This window comes from Artibeus jamaicensis, unplaced genomic scaffold (assembly GCF_021234435.1).
Source record: "Artibeus jamaicensis isolate MK-2021 breed Jamaican fruit bat unplaced genomic scaffold, CSHL_Jam_final contig_387, whole genome shotgun sequence".
Classification (NCBI taxonomy): Eukaryota; Metazoa; Chordata; class Mammalia; order Chiroptera; family Phyllostomidae; genus Artibeus; species Artibeus jamaicensis.
In genome coordinates, this window is record NW_026521812.1 from 6,910,931 (window position 1) to 6,931,991 (window position 21,061).

The following is a 21,061-nucleotide window of genomic DNA, read 5'->3' on the forward strand; positions in this document are numbered from 1 at the left end:
GAAATGAACACTCTCGATGGTATTGTCAAGAATGCTTTGGAGGCCACATGTGAATCTTGCCTTTAACCAGTTTAAACTGTCGTCTTTCAGAGCTGGACATCTCATTAGAAGAGAATGTCTTGTTCTCTAGCCCCCTCATTATGCAGCAGGGTAGACCTGCGTGTGTGCAGGGGTGAAGCCTGGTGAAGCTGGCCTAGAACCCAGGCCTTCCGATTCTCTCACAGGTTCTGCTGACTCTGCCCAGCAATCAATGGCTTTGAAGCTTCCATTGAATTCTTCCTTCATTCACATCAAATATGTTTTTCAAGAAAAAAATTTGTTGTTCAGTACCCTTGAATATTCAGGAACATTAATATGAGTTTATCTTTAAGATAAGTGCGAGTGCTTTAAAATTCTGATGTATTCCAACTTCTCTTTTTAAAATATATTTTATAGATTATGCTGTTATACTTATCCCATTTTTTCCCCCTTTGACCCATCTGCCAGGTACCCCCATTCTCACCAGTAATCCCTCCTCAGTTCATGTTCATGGGTCATGCATATAAGTTCTTTGGCTTCTCTATTTCCTGTACTGTTCTTAACCTCCCCCTGTCTGTTTTGTACCTGCTGATTTATGCTTCTTAATCCTTGCTTTTTCCTCCATTCATTCCCTTGCCCCTCCCAGCTGATAACCCTCCAAATAATCCCCATATCTATGAATCTGTTCCTTCCAGTTCTACTTGTTTGATCAGTTTGTATTTTAGATTCAGTTGTTGATAGTTGTGACTTTGTTGCCATTTTATTGTTCATACTTCTGATCTCCTTTTTCTTAAATAAGTCCCTTTAACATTTTACGTAATAATGGCTTGGTGACAATGGTCTCCTTTACCTTTATCTTTTCTGGGAAGTACTTTACCTGCCCTTCCATTGTAAATGATAGCTTTGTTGGATAGACTAATCTGGGATATATGTCCTTGCTTTTCATCACTCTGAAAATACTTCTTGCCAGTCCCTTCTAGACTGCAGAGTTTCTTTTGAGAAATCAGCTGACAGTCTTATGGGAACTTCTTTGTAGGTAATTGCTTTTCTCTTGCTGCTTTTAAGATTCTCTCTTTATCTTTAACCTTTGGCATTTTAATATGATGTATCCTGGTGTGGCCCTCTTTGTGTCCAACTTGTTTGGGACTCTCTGTGTTTCCTGGACTTGTATGCCTATTTCCTTCACCAAATTAAGGAAGTTTTCTTGCATTATTTTTTCAGACAAGTTTCAGTCTCTTGCTCTTCCTCTTCTCCTTCTGGCATCCTTATAATTTGGATATTTATAAATTTGGAGATGTCCCAGAAGTTTCTTAGACTATCCTCATATTTTTTAGTTCTTTTTTTCTTCTTATTGTTCTGCCAATGCCTTTAAATGCCTTTTTCTTCCTTATGTTTCAAATCATTGATTTGATTCTCAGCTTCATCCTCTCCCCTGTTGGTTCCCTGTAGATTTTTTCTTTATTTCACTTAATGTAACCTTCATTTCTGCCCGGGTCTTTTTTATGCTGTTGCTGTACTGAGTGAGTTTTCTGAGCATCCTTATCACCAGTGTTTTCAACTCTGCCTCTGATAGGTTGGTTATCTTCATTTTATTTTGTTCTTTTTCTGAAGTTTTATTCTGTTCTTTCATTTGGGCCATATTTCTTTGTCTCCTCAATTTGGCAACCTCCCTGTACTTGTTTCTATGTATTAGTGGAGCTGCTTTGACTCCCTGTCTTAGTAGCATGGCCTATTGTAGAGAAGGCACCTGTAAATTGTGTCGGGTCGAGCCTTAGGTAATCACCCAAGGGTGGGGAAACCCGCTTAACTGCTTTGTGGCTCTGTGTGGAAAGAAGAGCTCAGAGAGGGGGCAATGCCACTGCCTGGCTTCTGAAGGCTTGCTTGAAAGGAAGCTGTCTCCCAGCACTCACCCTGTTTCCAGTCACTTCACTTTCTCCCCATAAGCAACTAGTGCCCTTCTAGCTGTTGCCGTGGTGCTGAATACCAGAGGAGATGACTCTGTATGAGTCTTAAATCCATGTGGGCCCTTTAAGAGGAGTCTCCAAAATTCCAGGAGTTTCTTCTGCTGCACCTACCCTCACTGGTTTTTATAGCCAGAAGTTATGGGTATATCTAGCTTCCCATAACTTGGTGCTGGAACCCTGGGCTGTGTGGTCTGGCCTGGGGCTGGAATTGCTTGCTTCTGGAGTAACCCTCCTGATTTTTATCCACCACATGTGAATGTGGGATGGCCTGTTCCTCCACCTCTCCATGCCACACTGTGTCTCTGTGCCTCTCTGCCTGTCTTTGTGTCTCTGCCCCCTATCCATTTGGATGAATGTGGCTTCTTTAAATCCTTGATTGTCGAGCTTTCATACAGCTCAGTTTCCTGATGATTCTGGGTGACATTTGCTTTGTGATTTAGTTGTAATTTTTTCTGTAGTTGCCACACAAGGAGGCAAAGCATGTTTACCTATACCTCCATCTTGATTGGAAATCCAACTTTTTTTTCTTTCTTACTGAATATATTGAGGTGACATTGGTTAATAAAATTGTATAGGTTTCAGGTGTACAATTCTTTAATACATCATCTGTACACTGTATTGTGTGTTCACCACCCCAAGTCAAGTCTCCTTTCGTTACCATTTATCCCCCCATACATTCTTTTACCTCCCTTAACCACCCATTCCCCCTGGTAATTGCCATACTATTGTCTGTGTCTATGTTTTGATGTTTTTTTCTCCTAAATCTTTTCACCATTTTCATCCAGTTCCACAACCTACCATCCCCTCTGACAGCTGTCAGTCTGTTCTCTTTCTATGAGTCAGTTTCTTCATTGGATTCCACATATGAGTGAAATCATGTTGTTTTTGTCTTTCTCTGATTGGTTTATTTTTCTTAGCATAATGATCTCCAGGTCTATCCACACTGTCGCAAAGGTTAAAATTCCCCTTTTTTCCCCACAGTTGAGTAGTATTCCATTGTGTCAGTGTACTACAGCTTTTTTATCCATTCATCTACTGATGGACACCTGGGCTTCCAAATCTTAGCTATTGTAAATAACACTGCAATGAACATAGGGGTGCATATACTCTTTTGCATTAGTGTTTCAGGTTTCTTCAGTTAAATTCCCAGAAGTGGAATTGCTGGGTCATAAGATAGTTTCATTTTTAATTTTCTGAGGCAACTCCATACTGTTTTCCACAGTTGCTACACCAATCCATATAACCACCAACATGCCAAAGGGTTGTATTTTCTCTACATTCTCTCCAATACTTGTTTGTTGATTTATTAATGACAGCCATTCTGACAGGAGTAAGGTGATATCTCATTGTGGTTTTAATTTGCGTTTGTTTGATGATTAGTGGCATTGAGCATCTTTTCATATGTCTATTGGTTATCAGTACGTCCTCCTCGCAGAAATGTCTATTCAGATCCTTTGCCCATTTTTTAATTGGATGATTTAATTTTGGGGTGTTGAGTTTTGTAAGTTCTTTATAAATTCTGGATGTCAACCTGTTTCAGATGTCTCAATGAATATGTTCTCCTATTCAGTGCTTTTTTTTTTTTAAATTTTGGAGGATCATCTTTAATTGGATAGCACTGTCGTAAAACAACAATTTACTATCACATTCAAAACAACTGAGGAGTATTTCCTGCCACTGCCCAATTGTCTTAAGAGTCTGTCAGTTATTTAATGAGTTTGGTGAAGTTTTTAATTACTACGAGTTACTGATTTGAAAATAAAGTCATGTATGTGAAGGTACTACAATTGTATCCAGTTCAAATTGTAGTGCATTTTGAGACAATTCTATTGATTCTTACTGAACTATTGAACTGAATTTTAGGGACTTTACCATCTGTCATCTATATGTTGATGTCATCTATAAAGATAAAATTCAAAATGTTTTTCTGTTAATTTTCACCAGACCCTAGAGAGTACTAACAAATGGAAAGTGAGAAATTTTAGTAAATGATTCGTACTCCATGACCCCAACCCTACTGCCCACATAATTTCTCACAACTGCTACTGGTTCAAAAATCATATCCATTGCCTATCATCATGAGAACCATCTGCTTAGTTAATTTTTCATATGTAAAGCTTACAGATTCTATAACTTTTTAATTTAAATGTGACATGCCTAAAGCAGTTGTTTTTCTAATTTTCTGTAGTCATAGAGTCCTTTTCGAGAGCATTCTTACTTGGATCTCCAAATAATAAATCGAAGTGAAGTTGCTATGGTTGAGGGCTAAGTGAGGGACCTAGAGAGGCCCTTCCCCACCCCCTTCATTTCTTCTTATTTGAAAAATGCAACACTTAAGTAAAGTGGCAGGTTAAGTTAAGGCTTTAAGGTGAAAAATCAGTGTGAATGGATTGGAGCTATGTAATTATTAGAATTGGAAGAGACTTGCGATATTATCCTTTTTTTTTTTTTGTAGGGTGAACGTGTCTGTCGTGCTCACACAATGCACAGTAGAGCTGGTGACAGCCCAAGTTCTTCTGTCTCCCAGTGGAATATTCCTCCCTGCACTATCTGTTGATAATAACCTAAGAAATACTCTGTCGTGGGGCGTTAGTATTCGCTAAGAATGATGACAGCACTGCAGGCGTGATTAAGATCCTGTTAGAGATAAGGTGAGGGTACCTGTGCTATGATTCACAGAGATCAGCCCAAAGTGAGAGCTAGGTGAAAGCTTACGAGGTAGCCAGTAACTGTCAGTCTTTCTTTCCTCCTGTGTGCTTACTCCATAGCTTATTGCAATTCACTGATTAGGTTTTAAAATGATGCAATGAATTATGCAAAGCTATTTTCGCTGGAGGGGCTGTCTTGCAGCCTAATGCAGTACAGATGGAAAGATCCTCTTTTAATTATTGTTCTCACAATACTTGGAAGTTTTTTTGAGGAATAAGCACTCAGAAGTGAAAGTGAATGGCCTTCAACAGTAAATGAATTCCTTTTGCAGAGGAGAACTGAAATGTATTTACCATGCAGATGGTTGCCCTGTATTTGAATGTTCATCCTTGTCATCTGAGATTCAGACTTTAAAGCAAAATGTCTCTTGAAATACTTGGGTTTTTGATGGTTCCACTGGAGAAATTACTGCTGCCCGGGCTGGCCCAACATGTATTATTATTCTTCAGAAATGGTGACAAGTATTTAAATGCCAATTTACTCTAATCATGAAAATATGTAAATTACCCCTCTTCCCTTTCTCTCTCTCTCTGATCCTTAGTTACTACTGAAGAGACTGAATTAGTTAGCATCCCCTTACTTTTATTAGCATAATATTAATGTGAATGATCAGCAAAGGCTTTTTAAAAAAGAAAGCAGAACCATGGGGAACAATAGCAATGCTCACTTCTTCAGTGAGGAAGGAAAAATATTTATGATTAGGTTTCTATCTTTGATGTCTGTGCCAAGGACCACCCACGTGGGCCTAAACTGGTACTTGTCTTTAAAAATCAACATAAGCTTAGAGGGTTCACTTGCAGAGCAGGAGCTAATCTGAGAAAGGCCCAAAGGCCCAAAGTTTCAAAACAAAGATAATATGCTGTTATCCATAGGTAGTTCTTCATGACTCAGATGCTATTAAGAAGAATGTTTACTAATAGGGTATGTTTCTAAGACACCCCTTTGTAAACAGAGGAGGAAAAAGAAGAGGAAGGACGGTCACTGGACAATTCAAGGTATAGCAAAGGACTGACTTAAAGTTCTTTCCAGCAAAGGGGTTGATGTAAAAATGGAACTGATTAATTCTTTATTTGCTCAGAGGAAACAGGCATAAATTAGAGGAAAGTGAATCATATAACAGGAAGACATTGTAGGCTCTGGAGAGAGCTTTATACAATTAGAATGAGGTATAGCAAGGGCCTGGAATCTCTCTTCTTAACTTCCTCTTACTGTGCTACAAACAGGTGCTACACTCTCTGGCATCTGTGTCGGCTTCTGTTTAAGTGGAAGTGAGCACTGCCGCACCTGCAGTCTGTCCTGCTTGCATAGTCCGGAGCCCATGCTGCCCTGCATTGTGATTTTCCTGCATGATTTATTCCACTAGAATGTGGACTCTCAGGGATCAGAGGTGAAGGCTTGTGCTTCTTTGGACCTTGGACATCAACATGTACAGTATCTTGCTATTAATGAGGAGCCAGTATTTCCAGACTCTGAAGTACTGACTACACCCCAGGGTCAGTGTTCTTTCCAGTGTCCTCTTCATTACTTGAAATGGAAAGTCTGCTTTGTTACGGGGGGTTAATTTGATTGTTAAGCCATAACCACAATGATTTTTGAAAACAAAACTTACAGAGCTTTGACCAATATCTATAATGAGGAAGGCTAATGAATGAATGTAGGGGTTATTTTTCAGTGAAACCTCTATTCACAAAGCTATTGGATTGAGACATTAACATTCCTGTGTTAGATTTGTTGGCATTACTTAGAGTTTCATAAATGTTTCTTATAAAAGTTATGCATTTTGCTTTACAGAGGTAAATGCTGAAATGCAAATGACTCAAGTCCTTTATGAGATGGGCTTGTTTCAATTCCCACATGGAATGGCATTTTGGAACCAAATGCCATATTGCTTTTGGTTGCATAGGAATTTTGCTGTCCTGTGTAAGCAGCGGGTAAACAGTAGGTTGGCCTGAGTCTGATGTGAGCCTGGGGCTCAGGGGTTCCTAAGATGCCCGGGATAGGAATGAAGCTAGGACAGTTACAGAAACGGCCGGTTTGGGAGATTCAGTCCTCCCAGGACTCGATGTGCTTCGTGTGCCTATAACTGTGCTAGAGCGTGTGGTAATGCTAAGGAGTAGTATTAGTTATGTTTGCTTATCAAAATCCTTTTTTTCCCCTCTACCTTGTGCATGTCCTTCCTCACCTGCTGCAGGTTTCCATAATTTCTTTCTGTATAATCCTTGCTCATGCCTCGTGGTCACTGCCCTCTGAGTACTGGTCCTGTCCTCTAAACAGAAAGCTCAGTGGCTTTTACTGAAAACGCTTTTTGTTAGCTGAGCATTGCCCTGTACATGGAAAGGGTGCAGGTTCCATTCCCAGTGAGTGTACACACTGAGGTTGCAGGTTTGATCTCTGGTGGGGATGCACACAAGAGGCGACTGAGTGCTGTTTCTCTCTGACACGATGTTTCTCTCCCCTTCCCTTCCTCTCACTCTGTAAAATTAATAAGCATGTCCTCTAGTGAGGATTTAAAAAAAAAAACCACTTGTTTTTGTGGGATTTTAATTTTTTTGTTTTTTCCTTCAAATGTTAAGCTTAAAGTACTAAACCCCAAGTACTATTTTACAATTGGAAATTGCATTTTTTTCTATTTCATGTATCTTTTAGGCTACTTGCATTCCCATCTGTCTTGTGCTGGGTCAGCTCAGATTCTAAAACATGCTAAGAAATACACAGCCTTAGATAATCACATTTAAAAAGGAAAAATTGTTCTGTAATATTCGCATATTCTACTTTGTAACTGACTTGCTGAAGACATTTAGAGGAAGACATTATGGATGAATTGTTCCTAAGCTTGGCTAAATTATTTGATTAGCTGGAAATTATTTCTCCACCCCTTCCATCTTCTCAATAGAGCTGACTTTTAGCACCTGGCATATAAAATACTTCCTGGCCTTCAGTACTTATCGGTGGAGCATTATGGTATTTGAAGGTCGTTTGGAGCTATCAGTAAAATGACTCTTTACCATTCCTGTGAAGCAGCTGTTGTTGCTGTATCTAACTCTTCTACTATTACAACTCACCAGCATTACTTTGAAATAATATTTACGTGTTCTCTCCCTTTTTCACTGTGTGATGTAAACACAGATATCTTTTTAATGTTTTTTTCCCAGTGTTTCTCTCTGGTCGTCCTTTGGCTGCCTGGTGGGAGTTTGGTTTTATGCCTCCATGGCCCCACTGAGATGTGTGTGACATTATTTCTCTACCTTATTGCAGTAAATAATCACAAAATCTAAGAAGAGGTTAATAATAATGCCCCATATCTTCCATAACATGTCCACTTACTTAGCTTTAGTGATTATCAAAGGGTTTTTTTTAATGCAGTTTTGACTTTTGTCCATGTTGGTGTTGATATGGATGTAAAAGTATTGGGGAAGGGCAAAAACATTTGCCCATAGGAAATAGGTGAAATCAATAGTATATCCAATACTAGTCTAAGATTAAGGTAAAATATCAATGTTTATATTTTTTGTATGATATTGACAAATATTTTATTAGAACCCATATGATGATAGGCACTAAGAATCAATAGTAATCTACATCAAGAACTGGAGAGGGTATCAGAATATTGTAATTTGTCAATGTGTGTTCAGCCCAAATGAAATTCCTGGCCAACAATTGAACATTGATCCTGGATTCCAGATCTTGATGTGTATTGTGATGTTACTAAGTGAAAGAGTTGCACGCTGGTGAAAATGTGTCTGTATTAATGTTGTCTAAGGCATATAGGTCGGTAAACTGTAATAATGAGGTTCTAAGCTCATAGAAGGCAGGATGGAGGACTTTTGAATGATAAATTCAAGAATATCACAGAAGGTGGGAAGACTTTTGTCTTTATTAGTGAATCCTTTTGTGCATTTCACCATGGCAGATGTGTCGAGAACTTTATTGATTCTTCAGAAAGAACAGAGGAGCACAGATTTGCAACTAAAAAGGCAAAAAATGGGTTAGTCAGGAGCACTAAAAATAAATGGGAAAATGTTGGTGAAAATTTGGGATGCTGATAACTACCTTCAAAGCCCCGTGCTGCTGTGAAACAAGAACCAGGTACAGACAACTGTTGGGAGGAAGCTGGCCTCCAACCCTGGGAAGAACAGCCCTAACGATGGACCCATGAGTGAGCTTCAGGCCAGCCCAGGACTGTGAGAAACAGAGCAGCGAGAGAGAGGGCTCCTAGGCTGGGTTGTAGAGGTAACCCTCTAATTGCTGGTCTCAGTCTGTGGAAATGAGTGAGCAGGGGGTGCAGTGGAGGTGAGGGGGGTAGCAGTGGACGTCAGAGAGGAAGTGAAAGTTTACTGAGGAAGGAAAGGTGCACCACAGCAGGGCCTGAATCATGTTAGAGACCATACGAAAGGGGAGGTCATGACCCAGAGGCCCCTGCTGGAGGGTTGTCTGGGCCACTAGTGGAAAATTCCTCCCATACCTGGTGTTAGTGTTGTGTATAATCTGTCTCCTGATAAAGGCTTGGATAGCTTGGTTGAACTGACATCTCAGATAAGGTGCTCAAGATGTAGTTGGTATCCAGCAAATAGTTTAAAATTTGTTTTAGAGATTAAGTTGACAGGATGGAACCAGGGAATGTATCTTAACAAACTGTATGCCAGTGCTTGTTTATGACTTAATATTGGATACAGTCTGATATGAAATCAGCCCTCTCTTTGGTATGTTTCCACTCCCTCATACAGAAGCCTGCTTTCAAACTAAACACCCAGGAGTTACAGAGGCATAGAACAATTATTTACTAATGACCTTTTAGGGCTTCATGATGACTAATTTCTTTACTGTCTACTTTTCATGGCCCTGTCTTATTAATTTATAATTTTGTACAATTAAATTAAAAAACCTTAGAAATTAAAAGGAGGTGGTTTTTTTCAGAGGGAGCAATAATTAATTGGACAATGGCAAGCTGGTTGCTGAACCCAGGAATACCAGGTGAAAAACACTTGCCCCAAGGAACACACAGTTTAGGTAGAGACAAGTGTGAGCATCTCAGCACAGGATGTGGTAAGGGCTGTGGAGAGACTGAAGAAGGGAGGAAATGCCTTTCTTTATTCCATCCCCCATGGAGAAAGGTACCAAGTTACAAAATTAAGTAATGACAACTGGAAGACAGAGCTAGCTGCAGAGCCCAAGCTCAGAATGCAAAGTAACTGCTCATGTCTAATCCGTAGGTAGCTCTCTCACTAACTAGAGCAAGAAATGGAAAGAGTTTTGGAAATGAACTTGCAGATGCAGGTGTCAGGTGGATACAAGTTATGGTGATAGATGAATTTGTTTAATGGTGGAGGCATGGTTCATTAAACTGTGCCATAGTGCAGGTTCTGGGCTTGCCGGTGGTGCTCTTGGTGTATACAGCCTGGACATTCTGTCACTTCTTCTTGAGCAATGACACGAGGAAACTGACAGCTAAGTGGATGTTGTACACAAGCTCATCATCTGTCATCTTCATGTGGCCAACAGCTACTGCCAGACACAACCCCTTCTTCTTCTGGAACTTGGTCATGGGTTTTATTCCATTGACTTTGGCCCCACATTCTTGTTGTGGGTCATCAAGGCCCAGAACTTGCCAGCCTTATTTGGGCCTGGGCCCAAGATTTGTGGGACCTGCTTGATCAGAGACTCCAAAGTCAAAAAGTCATCCTGCTTTTTGACGAGTGTCTTGGCCAGTTTCATCTTTTTTTAAAAAAAAATCCTCACCCAAGGATATGTTTTCTTTGCTATAAAAGAGAGAGGGAGAGAAACATTGACGTGAGAAAGAAACACTGACTGTTTGCCTGCCGTATGCACCCCGACCAAATCCAGACCTTAGGTATGTGCCCTGACTGGTATTGAACCAGCAGTGTTCCGGAGCACAGGGCGATGCTCCAACCAACTGGACCACCCAGCCAGGGCCCAGTTTCAAATTCTTGAGTTTCTTCATCACCTCAGTGCCCATGCGGAGGACATCCATGGCCTTGTCCTTGTCACAGTGTTGCTGGTCCCTCAGAACACAGACAGAGAACTTGGGGCAGGAAGTGGATTTCAATCTGACGGTGCCTGAGAATTATTTGTCCTTCTCAGGTTCACAGTTCTTCAAGCTGATCTGCACCTCCACTGCCTCCAAAAACTAGAGCTCGTGCTGGTTTCTGTGAAAGACCACCTGCTAGAAGGTGTCCCAGGAAACTTTGCTACTGGTGGTTCCTCCCACAGCAGAAGCCAGAGCAGAGCGGTGATAGAAAAATGAAATGCATATGCACACTCAATCTGGTGCGCTGAACCAGTGCTCCAAGATCTTGATATCGTGTGTCAAAGCCCCACTGCACATCCTTTCAACCTCTTCTTGGAAGAAGACTTTAATGTTAAGATCTCCTGGCTCTCATTTAGCTACTTGTTTTCTCCCCAGCTGAGGAGGAAGAACTACCTCATGAGAGAGATTTGGGGAACAAAGAGGATCTCACTTTTACCCAGAACTAGAGCTCTAAAGTAAGAAAGACCTATGTCTGGTGGCCAGAGATAGCCCCTAAGTTCCCCTTTCTGTACCCTGCATCTACACTTAAATGGGAAGAGAGTGTTTCCAACTGGCCTTGACCCCCTCTGGGTGGAAAGCATCACATCGTCTTTCTGTCTGGTGCTTTCCTTTTGTTGCTACTGGACTTAGGGCATGCTCACTGCCTATATTCCTATTCTTTTGCTGATGTTCTCATACACATTGGTTTTGCCATGGTTTCCTGTAAAAGGAATAATGCCAGGTTTTCAAAGCCATCTCTCAACAGGGTCCATTCTCAGTGTCTCTCAGTGTTACTGAGGCAATGTTGTGTTTTTAAGAGGATAGTTTGTGTGCTCACTGATTTGCTGTGCATCAAAGTAGGGTGGCCACTTTGAAAGACCAAGTGCTTGCTATAGAGATGTGAAGTGATTTTTATCTTTAAAGGAAAAGAAAGCTGAACAAACCGAGGAGGAAATTTTATTGCTCCCTCCAAAGGAAAGGGATAATGTACGTAAAAAGTAAAAGTAAATTTCCTTGAAGTATGAAAATCAACAATATATTTTTTAAACTGTAGCAGTTGGGTGGCATATAAAAGATGAGGAATCCTTTCCCTGGTCGCCTGGGTGTGAGGAGAGACCAGTGTGGTTGCTTTCTAATCAACTTCTCACTGCCTTCAGGCGAAGTCAGTGTTCTTTCTTCCTGGCTGTCAGAACCACTTCTAATAATTACTGCTTTCAGCTAAACAATAGTAAGCATTCACTTCCAATGGGGGAAAAATGACTTGGGTCATTCATAGGCTGCAGCTCTTCATAGTCATTCAAATTCAGTGTATTCTGATGGACGGGGCCATTACAGAGTATTAATAGCTGCCATCTCCTGATGGCCATGATTACTCCTTTAATGTCACTGCCAAAATGAAAAAGAAAAAGCTCCACATCAAAAATACATGCTGTTTTTTTCCAATATAGCAGTAATATAGATGGAGAAGCAGAATGAAATTTTAAGACATTTTAAAAATTTTTAAACATCTTCAAACCAGTTTTTTAAAAAATGGCACATTTGAGGTTATGCTCCAGTGCGAACAAACCATATTTTAGAAAATGCATCGGAAAAGGTTTCTGTGCATTGTAAAGAGGCATGGTGTGATGTTCAATGTATTTTTCTCTAGTTTAGTACAGTGGTCATTTAAAACATTAATTATAGACTGTCAAGGGGATCAGTTTTCCTTTTTAATGTGAAACACAGACCAGAGAGATTGGAGCATCTGATACGAAAAAGTAAATTCCGCTCTTGTCTGTTTGGTATGAGAAGATGACCATTGAAGAGGAAATGGGAACAGTAATCTTGCATCTGCCATCACTTTGCTGCTGACTTTGTGGAAAATATAACCCTGGGGCCTCATTATCTCACCAGGAAAATGATGGGATAGGTTTAAATCTCTAGGGTCCAATATCATTCTAAAGTGTACACATCAACAGATAAGACTTTATCTAAAATATACTTGGTCTTTATGGCCGATGATAAGTCTAATCTGAGTAAGAACTTTTTTTTAGTGTTAAAAACAAAACAACATAAAATAAAAATAAACCTTTATTTTTGGTCTTTATCTCCCAACCCAGTCAATTCTTTTCCTGCTTTGGAAATAAATGTAGGATAAGGAGCTTGAAAGAAAGTGTATCTCTTTAAGAAAAGGTCTTGTAAGAAAACAAGCAAACAAACCAACAAACAAAAGTCCCAGCATCAAAAGACTTCAAGGAAGCAGACTTTGGGCCACAGAAATACCCTGGAAGAGACAGAACCAGGAGATTGGATAGGAAGTGTAGCAACAGGACTCCTCCTAGGGTAGGTACCTTCAAAAAGTAGAGATTGGACCAGAGAGTTCAAAGAAATGCCCTAGTTCCAAATAAGTCTGTCCCAAGACAGTTGCAGGAAGAGATATGGATGACTGGGGAGCTCTAAGGAAAACACAGACTTTCGGATGCACTGGCCTGCAGGGGAAGCTTAGAGAGGACTTCTTCCTCTTATACTGGGTGGATAGAAGCAAACGCTGAAAGATGTTGGCATGGCGGGGGTTTTAAGTGACGTTTTTATTTCTTTTCACTGTAGTATAAATTAAATATGGATATATAATTGGAGTAAGTCCCAGCTTTGATGAAAGGCTGTAAAACTAAACTAAAATAAACAAAGCAGTAGGTCAAGAGTCAGTAGGAAAACATGTCTGTTCCTTTCAGTAAGGCTTTCTGGACTGTTGCCCACCAAATTAAAAAGTGCTTTTTGAGATCCATTAGGTGTTGTTTTTGAGAAATCCTAGAGCAGTGGTTTTCAAAATGCAGTCCAGGAACAACTGGGGGTCTCGAGACCCTTTTAGAGGTCTGGCGATCAAAACTGTTTTCATAATAACACCAAAGCAGTATCGGCCTTCTTCACTCTCGTTCTCTCGTGAGAACACGGTGGAGTTTTCCAGAGGCTACATGACATACAATATGGCAAGAGACTGAATGCAGAAGCAGATGTGAGAATCCAGATGTCTTCCATTAAACCAGGCATTAAAGACAGTTTCAAAAACGTGAAACAACCCTGCTCATCTCACTGTATTTTTTTGGTCTGTAAAACATAGATTTTCTCAAAAAATATTATTTATATTAAGATGTTTATTATTATTAAATAAACTTGTAGTGAACTTTTTCCATTTTAATATCTAATAGTATACATATCAATAAATAGAACTTCGATAAACAAAAGCTCTCTGGGGGTACTTTAAAATTTTTTTAAGTGTGTGAAGGAGTCCTGAGACCCAAAGGTGTAAGAACGGCTGACCTAGAGGATAAGTACATCTCTGAAGCTTTGAGGAGGGTAAGGTGACCTTGTGAAACTATGGGAGGGAAAGTTACACGTAGTTTGGAGTTACACAAATGTTAGCACTGATACTAACTTGAGTACCCTCTTCACGGTTATCTATGAGGCACTTCAGGAGAAATTCTCACTTGATAATTGAACAAACTAAACAATCGAGGCTTTTGATACTCTTCCCATTTTATAGATGGAAAAAGTTAGGATCAGAGAAGGTAGGAGATTTTCTAAGATCACAGAGGCAGTTAAACAGAGCTGGAACCATCTTGGTACTCTGACTCCCGGCCCCGTGTCCGCATGTCATTTCGCTGACTGCATTGGTACGAGGATGACTGTTTAGTCGGCTTGTTTTCTTCTGGTGGGGCTCAGTGTAATCTATCACAGCCTCCACCTCTTTGTGAGGCAGACCAGTTTAATATTCTCTATGACAAAGTAAATAACAGGCATTACTAAGACCTTGAATAATAGCAGTTCATTTGAAATTCACTGATCAGTGAAAAATACCACAGAAAATATACTGGGGAAAATATAGGGAAGCAAAGACTCACTTAAAAAAAATAAACACAGCATGGGATTACACTAGCAAGATGAAAAAGAAAGAACATTTCTTGAATGAGGGTCTGGAAAGGTAAGGTTTGCTGGTGATGCTATTGCCTGTGGAAAAAGGGCAAAGTAATAATCCTCTGATGTGTGGGAATGCAAGTTGCACAGGACCGTGACTTTTGCAGTTAGCTAGGAAGCAACTTCTTTTAGAGGATCTTGTCTAGTTTTGTCATTGTAGTTGTAAAAGTTGAGAAATGAGCGTGTTTGAAGTGTGGCGGTGGGTTAGCGCTTAGGACTCTGGAGGAGGAGGAGTGAGGGAAGAAGAGCGCAGGACAGTCGCTTGCCAGTAAGTCAGTGTGGGGAATCGGTAGTTGCCCATGGAACAGACTGTGTTTCTTCGATTTCAGCACCACGTGTTGGCTTAGATCTCCTGGAAATATAAAATGTATCTGCTCTGCACTTCGTTACGTGTAGCAGATGTTGCTTTATGTTCTTGAACCCAATTTGCAGAATGAACATGGTATCGTATAACATACTTACTTCTAAACAGAGAAGAGAGGAAACTGGTTCACTGGCCTCTTACCAGGACGGCTTTAAGAAGGGCCAGACTTTTAGCCATTGCCTGTCCGGGGTTCAGAAGTGGAGTGTATTCTGAGAAGAAAAGAAATGACATGACATGTTTACTGATATAAATTGTAATTAGAGAATGTTCAGCCCTGGCTGGTGTGGCTCAGTGGACTGAGCGCTGGCCTGTGAACCAAAGGGTTCCTGGTTCAATTCCCAGTAAGGGCACATGCCTGGGCTGCAGGCCAGGTCTCCAGAGAGGGGCGTGTGTGAGAGGCAACCACACATTGATGTTTCTCTCTGTCTCTTTCTCCCTTCCTTCCCCTCTCTAAAAAAATAAATAAAATCTTAAAAAAAAAAGAATGTTCGGTTACACAGCCTGCTGACCAAGGAGGGTAGTCTTATCACTGAGTGGTTGCACCTCTCCAGTCCATTTCCTCTAATATTAAAAAAAGGATGTTTTCTTGTAACATTTACCAGTGATCAAAAAAATCCATCTTTCCATCTTTGTTTCTGTTTCAGGTTACCAAAACAAACCTACTTGGCTTTTGACTCTTATTAAAGTCCACATGTTCACGGACAGCAGTGTGGTGAATGTGAGGGAGGAGGAGAGGGAGGGGGGGCAGGTGGGGGAGGCCGTGGGCAGATAAATGGTGGTGGAAGGAGTCTTGGGGTGGCGAACAAAAATGAACTAATAAGTAAGTAAAAGTAAAGGCCAAATATTGAGTGGATTCATCAGCACAAGTGATTATTGAATCTTTGCTTTGCATATGTTCTGAAAGCAGGGCTTGACATAGCAGGTACTTTTATGTAACAATGCTGTTGTTCAACGCCCTTGCGTTTTTTTTGCATGTGTTGTCTTTAATGGAAATTTACTGGAAAGTTCTTGCCAGAATAAACACATTCTTTTAGGAGTGAAAGACTTAATGTACTTCAGGGTCAACTGCATCTTTTTCCTGTGAGCAGATAAACCAAATTATGTGGCACTAGTCATAATAATTTACACATCCCATAGACTAATCATGGCCTCCCGTGGGCTGAGGGTTGTAGAAGATAGGAAGAAGGTAAACGATCTTACATTACAATGAGACAAAACAAAAACAAGGATGAGGCCTCTATATAATGGACATGAAATAAATCCAAAATGAACTTGGAGACCTTCTGTAAATTACCTTTAGCTACCCTGGCAGAGCAGAATGAAGGAGTGTGGCTCATAGGGAAGTTGAGCTGCTGATCTCAGAAATTGAAAAAAGCAACAATACTCTTTGTTTTGAAGAGAGAGCTTTCCCATTCACATATTTTAAAAACATATTGTATTGATTGTGCTATTACAGTCGTCTCAACTTTGCCCCCCTTTCCCTCTCCACCTGGTACCCCTGACTCCCTCTGGCAACCCCCCACGTAGTTCCGTCCATGGGAATGCATGTAGGTTCTTTGACTACTGCACTTCCTATTCTGTTTCTAACATCCTCCTGTCTGTTCTGTATCCTTTGCATTTTAATTTAAGAAGCAAGAGTGTAAACTCTCAAATGGGAACAGTGACTTTATGGAAGCGAGAGAAGGGGACCAGGCTGGGATACAGGGATGTAAACAGGACAGTTGGGGCAGGGAGGGAGGAAGTGCCCCTTGAATTAAGGGATGGGGGAGGCAAACAATGGACAATGGGGACTGGAGGGAAGAGATCACACAGACACGCCTGGCCTGGACTTCTTCCTGTTGGCCCTTGTCCGAACGCTCAGCCATCACCACTCCCCTGATGCTTCCGAGGAGAGATTATAGTGGTTGTCCACCCATTAATGCAACCCGCATCAATAAAGTACATAATCAAGGCAGAGAGGGATAAAACTAGCCTATTACAGTTTAGTAGTCAGTTAGATTGCAATTATTTGTAGCAATAGGGAATTAAGTTCTTCGACTTTTTCTAAGAAACCGTTGAAATTTAACTGCTGTATAGTGTTGACTAGAGCTTAGTGGCCCTTTCCCTTAGGTAACATTAAACCTGACTATTGTAAATAATTATAGGAAAGGCCAGTTTAAATGTGAAAAGCTTCACATGCTATTAAAGAATTTTGTTTTATTGTATTTCTTTTTATTTTTCTATGTGCAGTAAGTAAAACCAATCTAGCAAAGTATTACTTTCTAATACCTTTTTGGGAGATAACAGAGCAGCATGAAATTAGAATAACAAAACAATAGTTCACCAATTATTGTCCCCACTCAAATTATATTTTTAAAAAATTCTTAAATATAAAGGGAAGCACCATAACTGATAATTTTTATTTTTTAAGTAATTAGGCTTTGTCCCCCTATCTCCGTGTGATATGAAACAAGAATTTAATATTTCTAATGCATGTGGGTTTTTTATTGTAAGGCCCTTTAATTCAATTTTAGTAGAAGGCAAGATGTGACTTATACAAAAAAAAAATAAAGTTAACTTGAACTCATAAAAATGCCTTCATTTATTCAACTTATCCTCTTCTTCATAGCTAATATTTGAGATAAATGTTTAAGAGGTAATTCTTGATATTTATTCAGAATCACCAGTGAATGAATTTTTCCAATAAGTGAAGCTGTATCACTTTTAAAAATACATGTTAATGGGTATGTTTATAAGTACAGATTGGAAGTTGCTTTCTATAAGAAAATGTAACAGTAAATTTAATATATTGTTTTTCTATTTATGTTTTGGTTTCAATAATAAAATGAAAATTCAAAAAGTACTCAACTTATTGATTACTGGTATTTGCTATATAAAGGTTGGCTGAGTTTGGTTTACAGATATAAATGATAAATATAAGATATTGTATAAAACTTTAATTCTAAAAAAAAACTTTAATTCTAATTTAATAACTAGTAACTTCTAATCAAGATTTGGCCTGTTATTTTATAGGAACAAAATTTTAGGCTTAAAGAAGTCAAATAACTTAAGTGAAATGAAAATGAAAAATCACTTCTCACTCTGCTATTTGTGCTTCACTATATTTCTTTTTCTTGGGTGGGGGGCAGTGAAGAATCAAACTGTTCCTTCTACGAGAACATTATAACTAGTAGCATCTCGAGGTAAATATGTATATATAGTTTCAAATGTATATCTCCAGTTTTGTGAAGGAGAATTTAAGGAGCTTCCAACTTTTTTTTTAGCTCAGTGCTGGATACTTTGAAATTGAACTACTTTTTCATGTAGTAAAATGAACCATGGTTTTTTTTTGTTTGTTTTTTAATTTATAGTCGTAGATGCGGCCAGTACACTATGAACCAAGAAATCCCCAAAGCAAAGGAGAAGCCTGCATTTGATCGCTCAAGTTCCCAGGATTCTGTGGATGAGCTGTACATGGAGGACTATTGGACCGAAGTAGAAAATATCAAGAAATCTAGTGAAAACAGACAAGATCAAGAGGTTGTGGTTGTCAAAGAGCCTGATGGTAATCACTAGCTAAACTTTTTTTTTTGTTTTTGGTTTGTATATGTATTTATGGGAGAGGAATACATGGAAAGGAAGAGGAGAACAACAATAAAAAATTAAAGATAGAGCAACCCCCAAAACATAATAATTCAGGTTACCTTTCACCTTGAGAACTACTGTTTGTGTCAGATTTATGAATGCAGCTGCCAAGTACAAGTGGCACGAGTAAATTCTTTTAGGCTTATATGGCTACGAGCTTGTTGGCTAAATTTACTGTATCATAGAATTTTAACATTAGACTTGATATTTTGAAATCATCTAACCTCCCTTTGAATTCCTGCTGTGGTATCCTAGCCAAATAAGCTCACAGCTTTGCAGTGATACTGTTTCTCCGCTGGCTAGTCAGCTCCAGTTGTTTTGATGTTCTATATGTTTTATTGATTACAATCTGCTAGATCCCCTTTGACTCACATGCTGTACTTTGCTTTTTTGGAAGAGCAGAACTAGTCTGTTCTGTTTTTACCTGATAGTGTTTCATATGTTCGAAGATAATTCTGTTGCTCAGCAAGTCTTTTCTAGAATAGAAAAAGATTCACGTGAACCATTCCTTGTAGATGGTTTTCAGAACTATCCCAGTCCTGGTTCATCATATCTTTCAAAGTATAGTACCCCAGATTGGACACAATGCTCAGGTGTAGCCAGCTTACCTAAGCATATAGATCTGAACAGTGGAAAGATGGTATTAGTATTTTTGTAGCCTCTATATTTGTTTCTTTCTTGTGTTTGGTCCATATTTTTTCTCAAGTCTCTTTCCAGCTGTATTTCCCACAGTCTCCACTACTACACTTGATATCCTAGAAGAAAAATGTAAAACTTTTCTCCTTACCCTTAAATATCATACTGTTTCTTTTAATCCCTTAAAGTCAAGCAGTCATCAAGTTTTGACGCCCAATTTTGGCATCTTTTATATCATTTTCTTTCTATGCCTTGGGCCAGTTGTAAATTTGTAAGTATGTCTTTGGTATGTAAGTTAATATACATCCCAAAACAGTAAGAGCCACCCATAGTCAGTGCCTCATGACCCACTAATAGTGATCTCCTTTCCAATAGATTTCTGAATTTAAATAACTTAGCACTGAGATGTTTTAGCAGCAAAACACACCTAAAATGGTTTTTGTCCTTTGCTATAATGTTGCTTGAAAAATTTACCAATAATACTTTAAAAACAAAAGTTGGAGGTTTTTCTTAATTTAACATTTCTTACATTTGTAGAAGAAAATTATAATCAATTCATTCTTTCGTTGGCGTTTACTTCCATTGTAGTCTCCCTTTGTTCTCCCTTCACCAGTGGAGTCAGGCTTGTCTGTGATAACAGTATCTCAGCCTTTCTGCCTCACCGCCCGAAGGTGGACACAGCCTACCCTTGATCTGCTGAGGGGCGGGAACATATTCTACAGCACACAGCATTCAGGCCTGATGCATAGCCATGTGTCATTAGCTATTTCATAATTTTCCAAGATTAAAATGAATTCATAGGTCGTCGTTCGTTACATGATTATCAAGAATTGGAAATGTTTTTGTGTGTGCATGCCTTTCCTTTGACTTTAAATTGAGTTTTACTCCTGCTTGTAATGGAACAAATGATTAAACATTGTAACATTGTTTACTTTACCTGCTTTTTTTCTCTGGGAATTTGGTTTTATGCACTTTACTGAGTTCTGCCTTAACAGCATTAGCAGTAATGGCTGACTTTGTGTCCGTAGTAAACAGTTTTTGTTGCCTGGCATGCAGGATGCCTGGCAGGACATTACGTTTCTGGAAGCCAAGGTTATTAATACTTGATTTCTGCCCTCAGGGAGTTTATATAGAAGGATAGACAGGCAGAACCAGTCAGTCCTGCACCACGTGACACAGGCTATCACGGAGCCCTGCAACGCTCGTCCCCTGTAACATTCTCATTTTCCGTCATGGGGCAGCGGGACAGCTGTGCTGCAGGTTACAGATGAGGAAACGAAGTCAGCCTGTGGCCAAGTGACTTGTCCACAGTGACGCGTTGGCTATCAGGGCGCTGAAATGGGATATGGTTGCAAATCTTTTGTGTCCCAAGTAATTGGTCTTTCACTTTCCTCCATGAACTTGGTGCTTGGTGTGAATCTATTCTAGTTACTTTTCTGTTTTTCTGTATTTTTTATTAGAGCTCTGACAGTATGTTCTTTACCATTTAAATCCTGCTTTTAGTGTTTTAAATTGATCTAGTTGTATAGTTTGTTGCCTATAATAAGCTACTTTTTGGGCTTAAAATGGTGCTTTTTTTTAATTTGTAAAAAGACACGCATGAATCTGATGTGCTGACTAGAGGAATTAAAAAAATTAACTAGAGATTGATTAGTTCCTAATGTCCAGATGCTCTTTGCTTCTTTGTCACACTCTCTGTCAGCAACAGTGAACAGTAAAAACAAACCTTTCCGTCAATTAGTGTTGAACTCAGGGACAAGGAATTTAAGC

At 39.5% G+C, this 21,061-nt stretch overlaps 1 protein-coding gene and 1 pseudogene across 4 annotated transcripts in view; one reads left to right on the plus strand and one right to left on the minus strand.

Moving 5' to 3' along the window:
• ARHGAP18 (Rho GTPase activating protein 18) overlaps window positions 1-21,061 on the plus strand; it is a 120,347-nt gene that overhangs the window by 43,528 nt on the left and 55,758 nt on the right. For 3 of the 4 annotated variants that reach the window (XM_037147894.2, XM_037147895.2, XM_037147896.2), the window contains one exon: window positions 18,382-18,575. In XM_037147894.2, coding sequence (XP_037003789.2) covers window positions 18,382-18,575 — 194 coding nt within the window. Of the gene's footprint in view, window positions 1-18,381; window positions 18,576-20,528; window positions 20,663-21,061 lie in introns of those variants that run through there. The other variant, XM_053664834.1, reaches the window with a different exon arrangement.
• LOC119051221 (60S ribosomal protein L10a-like) lies at window positions 10,006-15,208 on the minus strand (annotated as a pseudogene).